The 15,147-nt window shown below is 51.1% G+C and overlaps 1 protein-coding gene across 2 annotated transcripts in view; it reads right to left on the bottom strand.

Moving 5' to 3' along the window:
* MFHAS1 (multifunctional ROCO family signaling regulator 1) overlaps positions 1-14,780 on the bottom strand; it is a 35,357-nt gene extending 20,577 nt beyond the window's left edge. For both annotated transcript variants that reach the window (XM_069784974.1, XM_069784964.1), the window contains exon 1: positions 11,448-14,780. In XM_069784974.1, the coding sequence (XP_069641075.1) occupies positions 11,448-14,637 (3,190 nt within the window). In that variant the 5' untranslated portion in view covers positions 14,638-14,780. The remainder of the gene's footprint in view (positions 1-11,447) is intronic.
* Positions 14,781-15,147: the final 367 nt, after the last annotated feature.

Genomic DNA, 15,147 nt, shown 5'->3' with positions numbered 1-15,147 from the left:
GTCCTGATCCTAACAGGGTACAGTGAAAGGAAGTCCATGTATTAAAGACTCATGAAACCAGAGGCATACTGGTTCCCACACAATCTCCCATTGCTCACGCAGTTGTCTCCCTACTTTGGTGCCAGTGAAACACCATCTTCCCTACACTATCCTCCTAGAATTTGGATGACGGGTGCTGTTTGGGGGTGTTAAAGTCCCTGCCACTCACTACACCTCCAAGATGCTGAAAAAGTTAACTGCTGTCAGAGGCTTATGGATACCTTTTTAAATAGAGCTCTGAGCCCCAGAGCAAGGTGGGAAGGCCCAGAGACCCTCTGCCAAGCAGACAGGGCTCGAGAGAGCTGAGCAGGACTGCCAGGGGGCCCCGACGCAGCACTGGCACAAGCTCAGGGCGAGCAGACTGCCCTCAGAGCCCTGAAGCTGCAGCATGGCTGCCTTACTTCACAGGAACAAATGCCGTCTTTCGCACTGTAGCCATCACTTAGGGTCCAACCAAAATAGATTTAAGCTGTTCTGAAGTAAAAATAACAGCGACCAAGAAGCGTTATGTCAGATCACAGGAGGGGGAAGCTCTTTTTTCAAAGATTTCCTAAATTTAGCTGCTTTGATAAACCAGAGTCATTTGGACATGAGAATTTTCCATATCCAGTGCATGCATCATTATCTGAAATAAGAGCATCAAAATCTCTCAGACAAAGAAAGAGCCTGTTCAAAAGGAAGATTTAGAGAAATGCACAGGGAGCTGAAAACTCATCTGGTTACGCAACGCATGTAAGTAGTCCTGGTGCTTGCTGCTGACTCCCTGGTTTGGAAACCTGCCACCAAACACATTTGACCCCATCCAGCAGTTCTGCCTGTAAAATACAGCCGCACATGGCAAGGGGGTAAGAAGCACCACGCAGACCAAGAGAAGAAACACCCAGAAAACCTCCCATCCTTGCAGCAGCACAGACCTGTGCCTCTCTCCCTGCCTGGGATGCCCCAGCAGCATGGAGAGAGGTCTGCCTGCTTGCTCCTCTCTGGACATTGCATGCTGGCTTCCTGAAGATACAGCCCAGATGAGGCTTCCCCAGGGAAGGCCACCCATCTGAAGGACTACTTGGGGACTACTTTAAGGCAGCATTGATCATCCCAGCTCTTGCTGCTTGCTCCTGGTTGGGCTGCCCAGTGATGTGGTGATGAAAGATGGAGTCACACAGAAGGGGTAACAGTGGGACAGAGGTTGGCTGGCTCAGAGCCCACATTAAGGCAGCGGAGGCCAAGTCAGCAGCTGTACCCTTAACCTACAGTGCTCTTTAAAACCAGTTTGCGCCCAGGAACAGCTCCCCATCATAGAGTGAAAGCTTGGCACCACATAGCTGCAGCTCAGCCTGACACCAGTTTGTCCCTGTGCCCTTGGGCAACTCCTGGGTGAGTCTGCAATTTGCAAGATGCTTTCCACATACAGATCTCCCAATGTGTGCTGAGCAGCTCAGCTGCCTCCTTACCTTCTCTTCTGCTCCAGCTCCTTATGGGTCCCATCATGACTAACTTCCCCTGCTAAAGGAGGTCATCACTCCTGTGAGCCAGTCACCACTTCACAGATAGAGAAGAGATGAGGAATTACAAAAGGAAGGGGAAATCTAATTTTTTTAGGTGCCCTGAGTCCCCTTTGTTCCCACAGAGACAAGGCCCCAGCTGCTCAGCCCTTTCTGAGGAAAAAACAAATGAATTGGGCATAAGTACCTTGAAACATTCCCTATCACACATTGCAATAAATACAGTGGCATCTCAACTATCTGTTGAGGATGTAGTCCTGTAAAGTGCAATGGTTTGCAATTTGACAGACAGTTATGCTGTTTTTCCCCATAATGTAGTAGAGGAGAACATGTGTACAGACTAGTGAGTTACACAGTATAAATACAGAGGGAGGGTGGAAAGATACAAATGCAAATATGAGGATGGTCAATAAGACATGACTGCTTTTCAGAGTGGAACACTATCCCCAGCCATTATCCCATTTTTGGGTCCTTCATTCTTGATTGATTGTGGTTTATCTGAGAATTTTAATGAGAGTGATGAAAATGCAACTGTTCAGACCGAGGCAATAGGAATACTTACAGAAAAAGACTAATGTCAGGCAGCCAGTCTCAGACAGAGGTCCCCGACTCTCCATCCTCCACACCATACATTCTGTGCCTGTGCATTTCAGCTCCACACATTGCTAAGCCCTTGCTTTCTAACATTATCTGTTCACAGAAAAATTGCTTGTCGTTCATACCTGACTGCTTCATCTAAGAAAGAGGTCACAGTGAGTGAAGAAAGGTATTAAACAGTCAGCAATACAGCTCCACAACAGAAGCTAGAGATGCAGCTGGGTGCTGCTGCACCATGCAGCACTCACGGTGTGTGCTGCTGCACAATTTTGCAGTTCTGCTGCATCCACCACAATGTTTCAGAGGCCACACAACAGAGATGCATGTTTCTTCTGCTGCAGGAAGGTCACTTTCCCTCCACTTGTTGACCATGTAGCAAGGGGCCATACTAGCTGTAAGGATACTTGTTTTGTGGTAGGTTTGGGACAAATCAGCTGCTCCAGCAGTCCTCTGTTGCCAGCCTTTCATAGATACAAAGGCACCAAATGCATTGCACACGTCTCAAAGTCAAGCAAGACCCAGTCACTGTGTTCACCTCCAATATTTTTCCACTGTGTTGTTTTACGTGGCAGAAACAGCAGCTAGATACATGGGATGCAAATCAGATCAAGCACCTCTGTCTCAAGCCAAACCCTGCAGATTTTGGTGCTGTGGAAACCATGGCCAATTTATTTTTCAGAAGCTCATCAACAACCCTACCCTTCTACAGGGCAGGATCTGTCCCTTATCACATGCCACTGCTCACTCTGTATTGCTGGAGAGGAAAACACCTGCTAAAAATGCAAAAAAAGATGCTCTAAAAAGAATTCACCACACAGAAACTGGAGATCATTCAAGAGACGTGTCTCAAGCACAGGGTGCCACAATCTTGCATTCTGTTGGGACAAAAACCTACAATATTAATTTTATCATTGCTCACAGCATGAGGTCCACAAATCCCTGTCCTACCATTGTTGTACCTTTGCCTCTTTCCTGTTAAACCATAACAGGTAGAGCCTGAAAACTCTACAGAAAGCAATAGGTACCAGCTGAAGGAGAAGGGACCTCTTCCAGCATGGCCTGGGATATCTGGGTTCCCTCTCATGTAACACAAATAAAAATGCTTATCTAAACTGGATGCTTGGCAAGCATCACCCTAAAACCGGGTAAAAGGGAAGATATCCTGGTATCGCTTTCATAAAGGGCCTTACAGAGATCATTTAAGCCAAGCTTGTGAAACCCCGCTAACAGAAGCCCAGCAGAAGTCTCCCGTCATCTCATCAGCACAATTCAGTGTAACCTAGATCAAAAACAATACAGCTCCTTCCTGAAGTATTCAAGCATTACCTCTGAGTCAGCATGTGGCAAAACCAGGCAGGTCTGAACAGGATTTGAGATGCAGCTTTGTTTTGCTCTGGACGTTACTTGCCTCCATAGTTCAGTTTAGCCTGATCCTCACAAAGCTCTAAGTCTAATGGACTTCCCCACAAAAGTGCCTAACTCACCTGAAAGCTGTCTTGTGGTTCATGCAGAGCTTGCCATGCTGAACTGTCAACTCAAAATTAATGTTACCTTGTAAAGTCTGTAGGTCCTAGCCCAGTTTCACACCCACCCCCAGGAGTCCAACCTAGCCCCAGCTAAAACCAGTAGAGTAGGTGTACCTCAGTACACCTTTTGGAGAAGCACTGAGGTCCTGAGAATGACCACTGGAAAAAAAAAAACAGATCTGAAATTAAGGTTTTGCTTTAAACCACAACCAACTCAAGCAGGCAAGCACTCCAGCAGTCACAGTTCAGTCTGAACACAGCCTTCACCCACTGGCCACAAGCAAGTCATCCCTAACCACGGAGCCTGCATCAGTCCTAAACCACACTGCCACCGAGCACGTTGGCAACCCAATCAGCGCATTCAGGACCAAGCTTTAGCCAGGAAAATACCACAAGTACAATATGACTTCAGCCTCCAGCAGCCTGCTGGGGCAGAACCGTAAGCCCTCAAAGATGGTCCAGCTGAACACCCCAAATGAAATTTCTCCCAAAGCCAACCAGTCAGTTGTTTCACAGGTCTTGAACCCCCCAACCCCAGTTTTTACATCTGGTTCCCAACAAAGAAATTGCTAGAGAGCAAATTCTTCCAGCTGAGCAGCTGGGAGAGAAGGCCACATTCACACAGGTGATCTTCCCATTACAGGTCAAAAACTTCATCCACTCAACAGCTTCTAAAAAAGCCAAGGCCTCCTCATCTTCTGTATGAGGCACCTGACACTGTGGTCACCAGAATCCCATCAGCTCTCCTGCTGTAGTCAAGGAGATCGCTGTATAGCGGACCAAGGAGGCAGGCTGAGACTCCTACAACCCAGCTGCACCGCTTTCTCAGACCCAGATATGTTCTTAGCTAGTCAAAAGTACCAACACATGTTGTTTGCAGCAGCAGGAGTTTGATTGTTGTAACTGACTTACTTTAAGGACTCCCTCCCCACTCCTCGTCCCTACAAGGTGCTCCCTTAAATAGCACATCCTTAAATTGGCATCCCACAAGCTCACCTGAGAATAGGTGACCTTAATTGGCACCAGCCAGCCTGCTTACTCTCACAGTTGTCCACATCTGTATAGCAAGCGCAAGTACCACAAGCAAGGAGAGAGAGATAAAAGGAAGTAACTGACCATCTTGTATTCACCCCCCAGACCCGTTTTCTTTACTCATCTGTGTAGGTTATTCTTCCTCTACTCAGGATGGTGCAGGGAGGGAGGGAGGAAAAAAATATTATACTCTGATGACTTCCAAGAATTCAAATCCAACACAGAACTTTTCATTCAATACATTTTCTCCCTTCTCCCCTGGCAAACTGTTTTCAAGAGCCAAACAACTAGCCTGCACTATTATTAACAAATCATTAATTGGAAAGCATGCTAGGCTACCACAGTTACCTGCTTAATACTGCAAATGCAACAAGACACCACAGCATACAGGAGAATTACCTACCAGATGCACTCATATTTTGCTTTTAAACTGATACCTATTTTTTCAGAGCTCTACCCCAATGTCAAATAACATGTTCACAACATCACCAAAAGGCAACAAAGATTCGGCAACTGTTGATGATTTCCCACCATCCTCTCCTGGGATGCAAAAGGAGTAGCACCTTGCAATATATCTGCATGCGGATCATGCACATGATACATCTCATCCCAACTTACATGGGAAAAGTTTTCACACTTAGGAGTTTTTAGGAAGAGGCATCACGCCACCAGAAGTGCATGCACACAGCAGGAAGCAAAGCATGTTTCATGACATCTGTGTCCACAGTGTGCTGAAGCACAGCACAAATCAGTCCTCACGTAACCAATTGACTCTGGAGAGGGGAAAACCTACATTAATATTTTATCTCACCCCCACAGTCAGTAGCTTTTAAATAGTTCTCATGCAATGAAACAAAGAATCACTTGGTACTGAGCATCTCTCTTATAGGTCATTTCCTGCAAAGACAAATTTCAGTGACTGTAAAAATAAAACACACAAACCAAAAAGAAGTAATGCATTAAAGGCCAAGAACTCTACTTTGTTTCACTAACCAAACCAAAAAGATCCACTCAAGCAAATCTAGTGTTTTCCTGGTTCGGTGATGGCAGTTCAAAGTCCAGAAGCCCAAAGCCCAGAGATGACTCCCATGGGGAATGGGGCAGGGCAAAACAAGCTGTTAAGGAACAAACCAGAAGTTTTCTGGTACCAAGCTGGCATACCAGGAATCCTTTCCTTTAGCAGAAATGCATAGGAACTTTTTGCATAAGGAAGAGGATTCCTCCAAACAGTGTTAAATATGCACGTTGCCATCCTAATTTGAAGTAATTTTAGCAAGTTCCATATTGGAAGCCTTAAAAAAAAGCCCCCAAACACACACAAAGCAATGCACACAATACAAGGTAACCAGACACTGCAGGCAGCAGGACAGCTCTAAGAAGGCAATTCAAAGCCTCAGCCTCTCTTCTGGCATCCACAGTTGAGTTTGTTCCTCCCATTCCTGTGTCATCCCAAGCCAGACTGTCAGGCATGAGCCCAGCTCTGCACTGCCTACTCCGGTTGTCCCCAAGGACTGGTGCCCACACCTACACCCCACCAGGCACAGTCCCACAGTAGCTGTCCACACTGCACACCACACCCTTCCTCTGGCAATTTCTCTGCCTCCTCCAAGATCACGAAATGTTTGTTGTCTCTTTCCCAAATGTGTTCTTTAAATTTGAGGATGCCCTACCACAGCCACCAAGCAAGAGGACCTCAGACGCTCACCATGCAACACACACCTTAACACGAAGGAAATCTCTAGAAATCCCTGGTGGTAAATAGACTGTTTTTCTACACTATTATGTCCAGCAAGTCACACCACTCAGGGTTGTCACTTCAGCAGCACAGAAATCAGCTCTTGTCAGTGCTAGAGCTTCCCGAAGTTCAGCAACTGATCTATTCTCTTCTCCTCCTGAATCACAGGGCCTCGTTCAGCTTTCTTCTGCCACCCAGATCATCCATGTCCAGTGCTCCCACTGTGCTCAAGTCTTGCCCTACTGTCTCTGATTATGCCACAGTACTCTGCTGAAGCCACAACCTTCAGGAGAGCGTGACAACAGCCCCAAAACAGCTGCAGCCTCTACTTTGAAAGTTAGGCAAAAAAGACTCCACCCTCAAATGGGGAAAATAAAAGGCTGTCAAATGCTAGCATCAGGTTCTGTAACAAGCAGGTGTTGCTCTACTGCAATTGTCTGTGGAAAAAAAAACCCAGCTGCTTACAATTTAATTACAAAGGACAATTAGATACCTGACATCAGCGTTTCACTGAGAGGCAGCTCATATTTTGGAGAAACTTCTGAGCCCTTCTGACAAAACCAGTCCCACCTGCTCCCTCAGCTTCCATGGAACTTGACAGCATGACACATCGTGGGATCTTCCACCTCTCCATCTCCTGACTCCATCCCAGCCACCAAGGGAGTTCATGCTTGCTTTTGACTCCAACGCAGGGATGGTGAGCATGGTTCACTTTGAATCACATGAATAATGTGGCCTAGAATTAGCCCTGCTCTAGCCATAACACACAGTGTCACAGGGCAACTACACTACGATACCTCCATCTGTACCCCTGAAGGCAACGGGCATGTAATCCTTGCTTCTGCTCACCTTTGATGTGTCTGGGAGACGAGTGGAGTAGACGCTTATGATCTCCTCCCTATTCTGATACCTTAGGAAGGGGGCAGCAAGGCAAGCAGGAGATGTGCACTTCCTCTCCACAGAAGACCTCTTGCCAGTCCTCTGGCATATCTCAAAGCTCCCCAATAACTTTGCAGCATCCTTTTGGAGAAGGGCTGCTAGGCTCGCACATGATATCTTTGCCTGTGGCTTTCTGTCTGTTGTCACATTTTTAATCTGTGGAAACCCAGATCATCTTGTCTTGCTTGTAACAGCATTTTGCCTGTTTTCCACAAAGGACAAAGGCGCTGGCTTTCCTATGTCTGCGTTCATACATGTAACATCATAGGCAGGAATAAAGGAAAACCACTGGTCAAATGCAATCCCCCCTACCTCAAACTCCAAAAGGATCAACATCAGACATCAGGACACCTTGTGCAGACCACAGCCTGGAAGGGCCTGTGGTCGCCTGGACCCAGCCTAGCGCAGGACAAGAGGAGACAGCAGCAGAGCAGTTAGCAGGTGGACGTGAAGGCAAGCTTGGAAAATCCAGTCACATTTGTCCCAACAAAGCACATATCTACTATCAGACAGATGGCAAACCACCTCCATTCCCCCCAATCCCAAGTCACTTAATAGCTTATGGGACATGAACAACATAAAAGCCTTTAAGTCCAGGGACTAAAAGAACATCACATACAAAATCACAGCATTTCACAATGCCTGCAACAACCCAATTGAGGTCTTACCATCCTGGAGTGCTGAACTATTCTTGTTGGTCACTGCAAGCAGGGATATGCCTTTCTTAGCCTGGCAGGGATACTTTTATTATATATAGTGCAGATGTAAAAGAAAAAAAAAAATTCAACACACCACTTATCAGCCAAGCAGATGACTGCAGCCTCAAAGCACACTGAGATTCTAGTTCAGATGCCAATTCAGTTACTATTTCACCCAGCTACAAAACTGTTTCAAACATGAAAACTTCCTTAAAAGGACCCTATCAAGGGTTTTATATATCATTTTTATATCACTTTTATTCACTGTTTGTTTGCAATAAACCCTCAGAAGACTGAATCCAGAATCTCAACTCTTATCAACCATTTCTATGCACATTAGCTTGTTCTTAAGAGAATTTCTGTGTGTATTTTCAATGGAAGTTATAGCATGTGCGTATGCAGGACCGAGAAGGAAGGGAAGAAGAGGAAAAGCAAGGATTAATCCTCAACTCGAGCAACCAAGTCCCCTTTTTGAAGGCGATTCCAATGAAAATTTTGGATGACCAAAGAATGCACCATTGGTTTCATGAATGACGACAAATATTGCACAGACACACAGCCAGACTGCACTTCCATTTTTGAGCACAAATTTGGCAGTGTCTCCACAGAAATATTTCCCTTATTAAGGTCAACAGGCTGCAAAGCAGTTCTTCAGTGCAGTCCTAAAAAGACCACAGCCCTATTTAAGAATTAGCAGCATTGCAATTGCCATGGATTACCACTGGAAGAGCTTGGAAAGAAACAGACACCTCCCTCGCTACACATTTTTGTAACATTAGACTCATCTCTTTCCTACACCCTGTTAAAAATGACACCAACCACGATTCACCTGCACAAGAGCAAGCTTGGCAGCACGACTTTAAACATGCACACCTTCTGATCAGCAAAATCAGGAGGAAAAAAGTCTTCAGCTTCATGATTGCCATTTAGGGGCTCCTAAACAGTCATTTACTCATACAGCAGATACACAGCAAAGAGCATTTTAGATTAAATGCAGACAGATAGGCCTCACCAAGCCAAATGACGGTTCACATTTTTCATACAATCCAGGTCATAGCTGGGCTAGATTTAAGCATCATCCAAGACGACAAGCAGGTTTCTTGATTAATTGCAGCCTTTAATCACTCTTCAGCACTTCCACAAATCAGCCCTGCCTTTGAAATACATTTGTCTTCTCAACATGCTCTTCCCCCAGCTAGACTCGCACAGTATTCATGTTAAGACAGTGACCCCCTGCCCCAAGGCAGGGCCACTTGGGATGCTAAGTCCTGTGCCCCCGGCACCAAGACCCAGCTTCTCCCCTGGAAAGCTTCAGAAATGCTGCAACCCTCCTTCCACAGGTAGCATCACCCAGGTGGTGTTCGGAGGCATGGCACATGAACCCCTGCTCCTCCCATGCCCAACAATGCACTGCTTAATTGCACCACCCCTTGCCAGCACACCTACCCTGGCTCCCAGGTAAGAGAATTCCTTTCCTACCTCTAAGGAAACATATGGCACAGCAAAATCCAAAGGAAAACACCCTTCGATTTCAATGCCCCCCTTATGCTTCCAGTCCTGCTCTGACTGTCACTGGTCAGCAAAGATGCCAATCATCTGCAGACAGTCCAGCTCCTCTTCACATTTCACTTTTAAAGCATCACCTACTCACCAGGAAAAAAAAAAAGATCAGCCACAAAACTTTCACACAAGAAAAAAAGAAAGGAAAAAAAAAGGTATGTGACTGCAGTTCTGAATTATTCACAAGCTAAACCTTCAATAGCCATCCATCACACCTGCACATAGTTTGCTGTCTTGGCTGATTTTGGTGGGGGTTTTTTTGGGTGGCTGGTTGGCTTTGGCTTGGGGTTTTTTTGGTTTGGGTTTTAGGGGGGGGGTGGTGTGGTTCTGTGTTTTTTTCAGTCTTCAGGGTTTTTTTGGAAAGCAGATCACATTGCCCCAAGCACCACGTCAGCAGCAAGACCCAGCATGCGGATACCACTCAGCAACTCACACAGCATGGGTTCACACCCCCCCCCCCCCCCCCCAGTCCAACAGCTCTTACATAAGCTAGCACAGTTAGAGGGAGATGCAATTGATGGAGCCAGGACACTGGCTGAGGAGCAAACAGCATCTCCTTATTTTCAAGGTCCAGAGGAAAAAAAAAAAAAGAAAAGGAAAAAAAAGCCAAACAAAAAACCCAACACAACCCCCCCAAAACACACCTTATTATTCACATTTGCCTATGAACTAATTGAGCACCACTGCTTGCCTTAACTCTAATCATACTCCAGTTCCCCCACAATTTCAGGCTACTTATAAATAAAGAATGCTCCAACAAACTTCCAACATGGGTGTGCGTATGTAAAAAAAGCATATTTCTAGAGCACAGCTTACAGTTCAGAGTGCATTTTGATTTCATACAGATTTACACACCAAAGCACCTTTCCCATGGCCCCCGCAAGCTCTAGAGCAAACCCAGCAGAGGAGGGAGGGCACAGGTTAGGAGGCAGTACCTGCATACATACAAAGTAAAACAGATGCTGCTGGAAACCACCACCTATAAACCCACAACTTTAGAAGTGACAGCTTTACAAAGCACCACAACTAGTCATATTCCAGAGAAGAGAGATTATGCTTTTTTCGTTAGATGAAGGGTGAGCGAGGAAAGAAAATAATTGCTCTCAAGAATAGCTCCAAGAATAGCAGTCTGGGAATCACTTCTAGGTAAGACACTTAAACAAAGAAGATGGAGTAGCCCTCTCTGTTCAGGGAGGAATTCTTCCTGCTAGAGACAGGGCTCCCATAGGAGAAAGAGTTTTTTATACAGGGCTACAGAGACCAACACACCCATTGTCTACCAGCAGGAGCTTTCCTGCATTCAGAGAGGCTGCAGCACAAGGCCAGGTTTTGGGGGGTGGGAGGTGGAAGGGGGGGAGGATGGGACACCTGGAGTCTTTCAGTCCTATCTGCATTTACAAATAGCCCCAAGGAAGGGGGAGCTGCAGGGTGAAGGGAATTAGGAAAAAAACCTGCAGTGCCATTCAAAGGAATCAAAACAAGGAGAAGGACAGGTCAGGGCCTTTTCAACAATGGCACCAGCAACGCTCAGGGCCAAAACCCAAAAAGCAGAGAGAAAAGGCACAGACAAAGGGGGATGCAACACCCACCTCGTCTCAGAATAGGGTTATTTTAAGCCTGTCTCCTTGGAGCTACCCTAATATTTTCTCTCATGACTCAAGTCACCAGGGAAGGGAGTTAGAGCAGAGGAGAAAAAAGAAGAAAACAAAAAAAAAAGAAAGAAAGAAAAAAAGAGACAGAGATAAGACTAATACCATAAAACTCCCTCCTAAAAGGGGTAAAGCTCCAGAAGAGATGAAAGGCAAGCTCAGCTATGCCTTACCTGGAAAAGTGTGTGGGTTGGGTGACCCTCTTTTAAGGCACTTTGAACAGAGGACGTGCACAGTGTAGTACAGGCCCGGCCATTCCTGGAGCAGGACATTCAGTTCTTCCACTAAAGGGGTAATAGCTTGCCAAGCTGTCCAGATATTTGGTAGGGACGCATGACTAGCGATAGACAGAGTATCTGGCTGCAGAGGTCCCCTGGCAGGCCGGTAACTCACCACCACGGGCACCTTTCCCCGGTAGGCATAGATCTGGTATTTGCCATCTGACCGCTGAACCACATGGCTGTTAATCTGGACGCTGTAGCGTGCAAACAAGCCGGGTGGGAAAATGAATGGAAAGCTATATTCAATCTGCAGCTGCTCGACCACAAAGGACTGTCCGCTCAGATTGGTGCCGTTGATCCATGCCTCTGCATGGGGCACCTCATTTTTCACGTAACAGGGGAACTTGTACCAAGCGGCTGCCCCATTTAGGGGCTTGCATTTGGGTTTGTTGACACAGTAACAGAGCCCCATTTTCTCCAGCAGCTCCAGGATGAGCTGCAGATCCTCCCGGCTCTGGACATGGGGCTTAAGAAGGAGACGGATAACGTGGGCAGGGAGGAGGCCGTGCAGCAAGAAGCCCTCCACATAATGATGGAGCTGAGTGGCCCTCAGTTCGTCAATGTGGGTGTCGCTGAGCAGTTTTTGGAGCAGCACAGTGGCATCCCGCTGGCAGAAGACGTTGAGGATGTCAATGAGCCGTGGCAGGTTGTGGAACACATACTCCCGCAAGGTGAGGTGCTCCTCGAAGTACAGCAGCTTCCCACTCTCATGCAGGTAGGATAGGGCACTCTGGAGCCGATCCTCCGTCAGGCCTGCCTGCAAGCCCAACCGGGCAGAGTCCCACCAGCTAAGCCACAGCTGCTGAGCTTGCGGCTGGAAGTGCAGCTCCTCCAGCACTTGCCAGGATTTGGGCAACACCCGGTGCAGGTTCGGGAAGATATCCCGGTGCTCAGCCACCGACAGCAGCTTGTCCCGCAGGCGACGCACCTGGCAACGGTCCCAGCAGCTGAAAGGCAGCACTGGAGACAGGATCTGTGGGCGGTGGTTGAGAAGGTACTGAAATTGGGCTTTCTTTCGCCGCAAGTTCTTGTCCGAGACCCCATAAAAGGCAGCGTGCGGGCTGGAGCAGCGCAGGTCGAAGTCCTGCCCCAGAGCCTCATCCACCTGCTGGACCAAGCTCTGGAGTCCCTCGGCATCCCTCTTTTCCTGCTGAGCGATCTGGTGATGGATGTCCAGGCACTTCTCCTCCAACTCCCGCTCCGCACAGAGGTCAGCATGGGTTCCCACCATGCACACCACTGCGTGGGGCACCTTGGAACCAAGCCAGTGCAAGAAATAGCCCACAGAGGGGTAGAAGCGCTGAGGGACATAGGCACTCAAATTCACCACCAGCACATACAGTGCTCCGGGAGAGAGGAAGAAAGACTGGATGACATCATAGCTCGGGTCCCCCGCCAGCTCGTACACAATGAATGTCAGGCCCCTCTCTGCATCCGCTGTCCAGTCCATCACCTCAATGCCCTTGCTGCCTCCTGACAGTCCCAGTCCTGACGGTACTTGGGGGGCACTTGGTGGCAGGGACGGTGCAGGGCACGGTGTTTCCCCTTTCACTCGGTGGGAGGGCACGTGAGAACGGATGTCCTGCTGCTCAACAGGGAGATGTTCCAGCTGCTGCATGGCAGGTACCCGCGCTGAGGAAGCGTCCTGAGGCTCTGGGAAGGGGCAACACCCAACCGGCACTCTCCCACCGTCCTGCTGCTGCCCAGGGCACCCTCTGGGCTGGGCGCTCCCTGCCTCCAGACCTCCCATATCCTCCCTCTGCCCATCCTCCTCCATGAGGCATCGTCTCAGCAGGGTCTTTCCCGCATCCTTTAGGCCCATCAGGACCAGCTTGAGGCGGGGTTTGAGGGCAGGTTGGGAGTGGGCCAGCTCCTGCTGGTAGGCTGCGATGTAGGGGATGCCTTTCATGCACACCTCATAGGGGGGCTGGATGAGGGGGTTGTCCTTGATCTTCCACAGGGTGACGCGGGAAAGCTGCCCGAAGCCCTCGGGCAGGATGGCAATCTGGTTGCCTTGCAGGACCAGCTCCTCCAGGCTGTGGAGGAGCACAACGGAGTCCGGCAGGTAGCGGATGCGGTTGTTGTCCAGCCAGAGGGTGCGGAGCTGGCGGAGCTGGCAGAGGTGAGGGGGCAGCAGGGTGAGCTGGTTGCGGCTCAGGTAGAGCTCCTCCAGACTGGGCAGCGCCAAGATGGCAGCGGGGAACTCCCCCAGCAGATTGGAGGAGAGGTTCAGCATCTTGAGCCGCTGCAGGCTGCCAAAGCCGGCAGGCAGGGCCTGCAGCCGGTTGCCATCCAGCATAAGGCTCTCAAGGGCGCTCAGCTGGCAGAGGCCCTCCGGCAGGGCTGCCAGCCCCGTGCCGCTCAGCCAGAGGATCTTCAGGCGGCGGAGGGCGGCGATGCCCTCGGGCAGGGCCCCCAGGTGGCGGTTGCCGGAGCAGTCGAGCTCCTCCAGGGCGGCCAGCTCCAGCAGAGGGGCGGGGAAGGAGGGCAGCAGGTTGTGGTCAACGTCAAGGGCGCGGAGGTGCCGGAGGCGGCCCAGGCCCTCGGGCAGGCGGCGCAGCCGGTTGAAGCTGAGGTCGAGCTCCTCGAGGCGGCCCAGCTCGGCGAGGCGGGGGGGCAGGCCCGGGCCCTCGGCGCCCAGCTCGTTGTGGCTGAGGCTGAGCTTACGCAGGCCCCGCAGCCCCGACAGCGCTCCGCCGTCCCCCAGGCCCCGCAGCCGGTTGTGGCTGAGGTCGAGCTCGGCCAGGCGGCCCAGGTGGCGCAGGGCGGCGGCGGGCAGGCGGCCCAGCCGGTTGCGCCGCAGGCTGAGCACCCGCAGACCGCTCAGGGCGGCACCCACCTCCTCGGGCAGCTCTTCCAGCCCCCGCCCGCTCAGGTTCAGCGCCTCCAGCTCCCCCAGGGCGGCAGCCGGGGGCGAGCGACGAGGCGCGGCGGCGGCGGCAGCGGGCGGCGGCCCCCCCGGCGGCCCCGCGTCCGGCTCGGGCTCGGGCTCGGGCTCGGCGGGGCCGCCCCGCAGCTTCCGTGCGCGCAGGGCAGCGTCGCGCCACAGCCGCACCGCCTTCGGGGGCTCCGTCTGCGCCATGGCCGGGGGAGCGGGCCCCCCGCCCCGCCCTACCTGCCGCCGCCGCTGCTGCTCGCCATGGGCGCGGCCGCGCTGCGCGCCGCCACCGCCGCTGCGGCAGGCTCAGGGCTCCCCGCGGCTCCGCGCCGGCACTGCCAGCCGCCCCGCGCACGTAGCCGCCGCCACCGCCCCGCCAGGGGCGGGACGCGGGCACGGCCCGCCCCGCGCCGCCCGCGGCGGCAGCCTGCCCCGCCAGCGCCGCACCGCCCCCGCGCCGCCCGCCGCGGGGACAGCCGGCGCCGGGACACCCCGCCCCGGCCTGCCTGGAAACCCCCGCCTGCCGGGCACCGGCAGATCCCGCCGGGGAGGAAGGGTCCCCGCCTCCGGCCTGAGGCTCCCGGCCTGCGGCTCCTGCCCCTTGCACCGTCTGGCACGGCCCGGGAGCGCGGCCCCGGCCGCCTGCCCGCGGCCCTTCGGATGCCCGCCGCGGTGTGTGACAGCAGCCGCCCGCCGCGCCGGGGTCTCACCCTG

This window comes from Haliaeetus albicilla, chromosome 1 (genome assembly GCF_947461875.1).
Source record: "Haliaeetus albicilla chromosome 1, bHalAlb1.1, whole genome shotgun sequence".
NCBI classification, from domain to species: domain Eukaryota; kingdom Metazoa; phylum Chordata; class Aves; order Accipitriformes; family Accipitridae; genus Haliaeetus; species Haliaeetus albicilla.
This window is presented reverse-complemented; position numbering and strand designations above follow the sequence as displayed.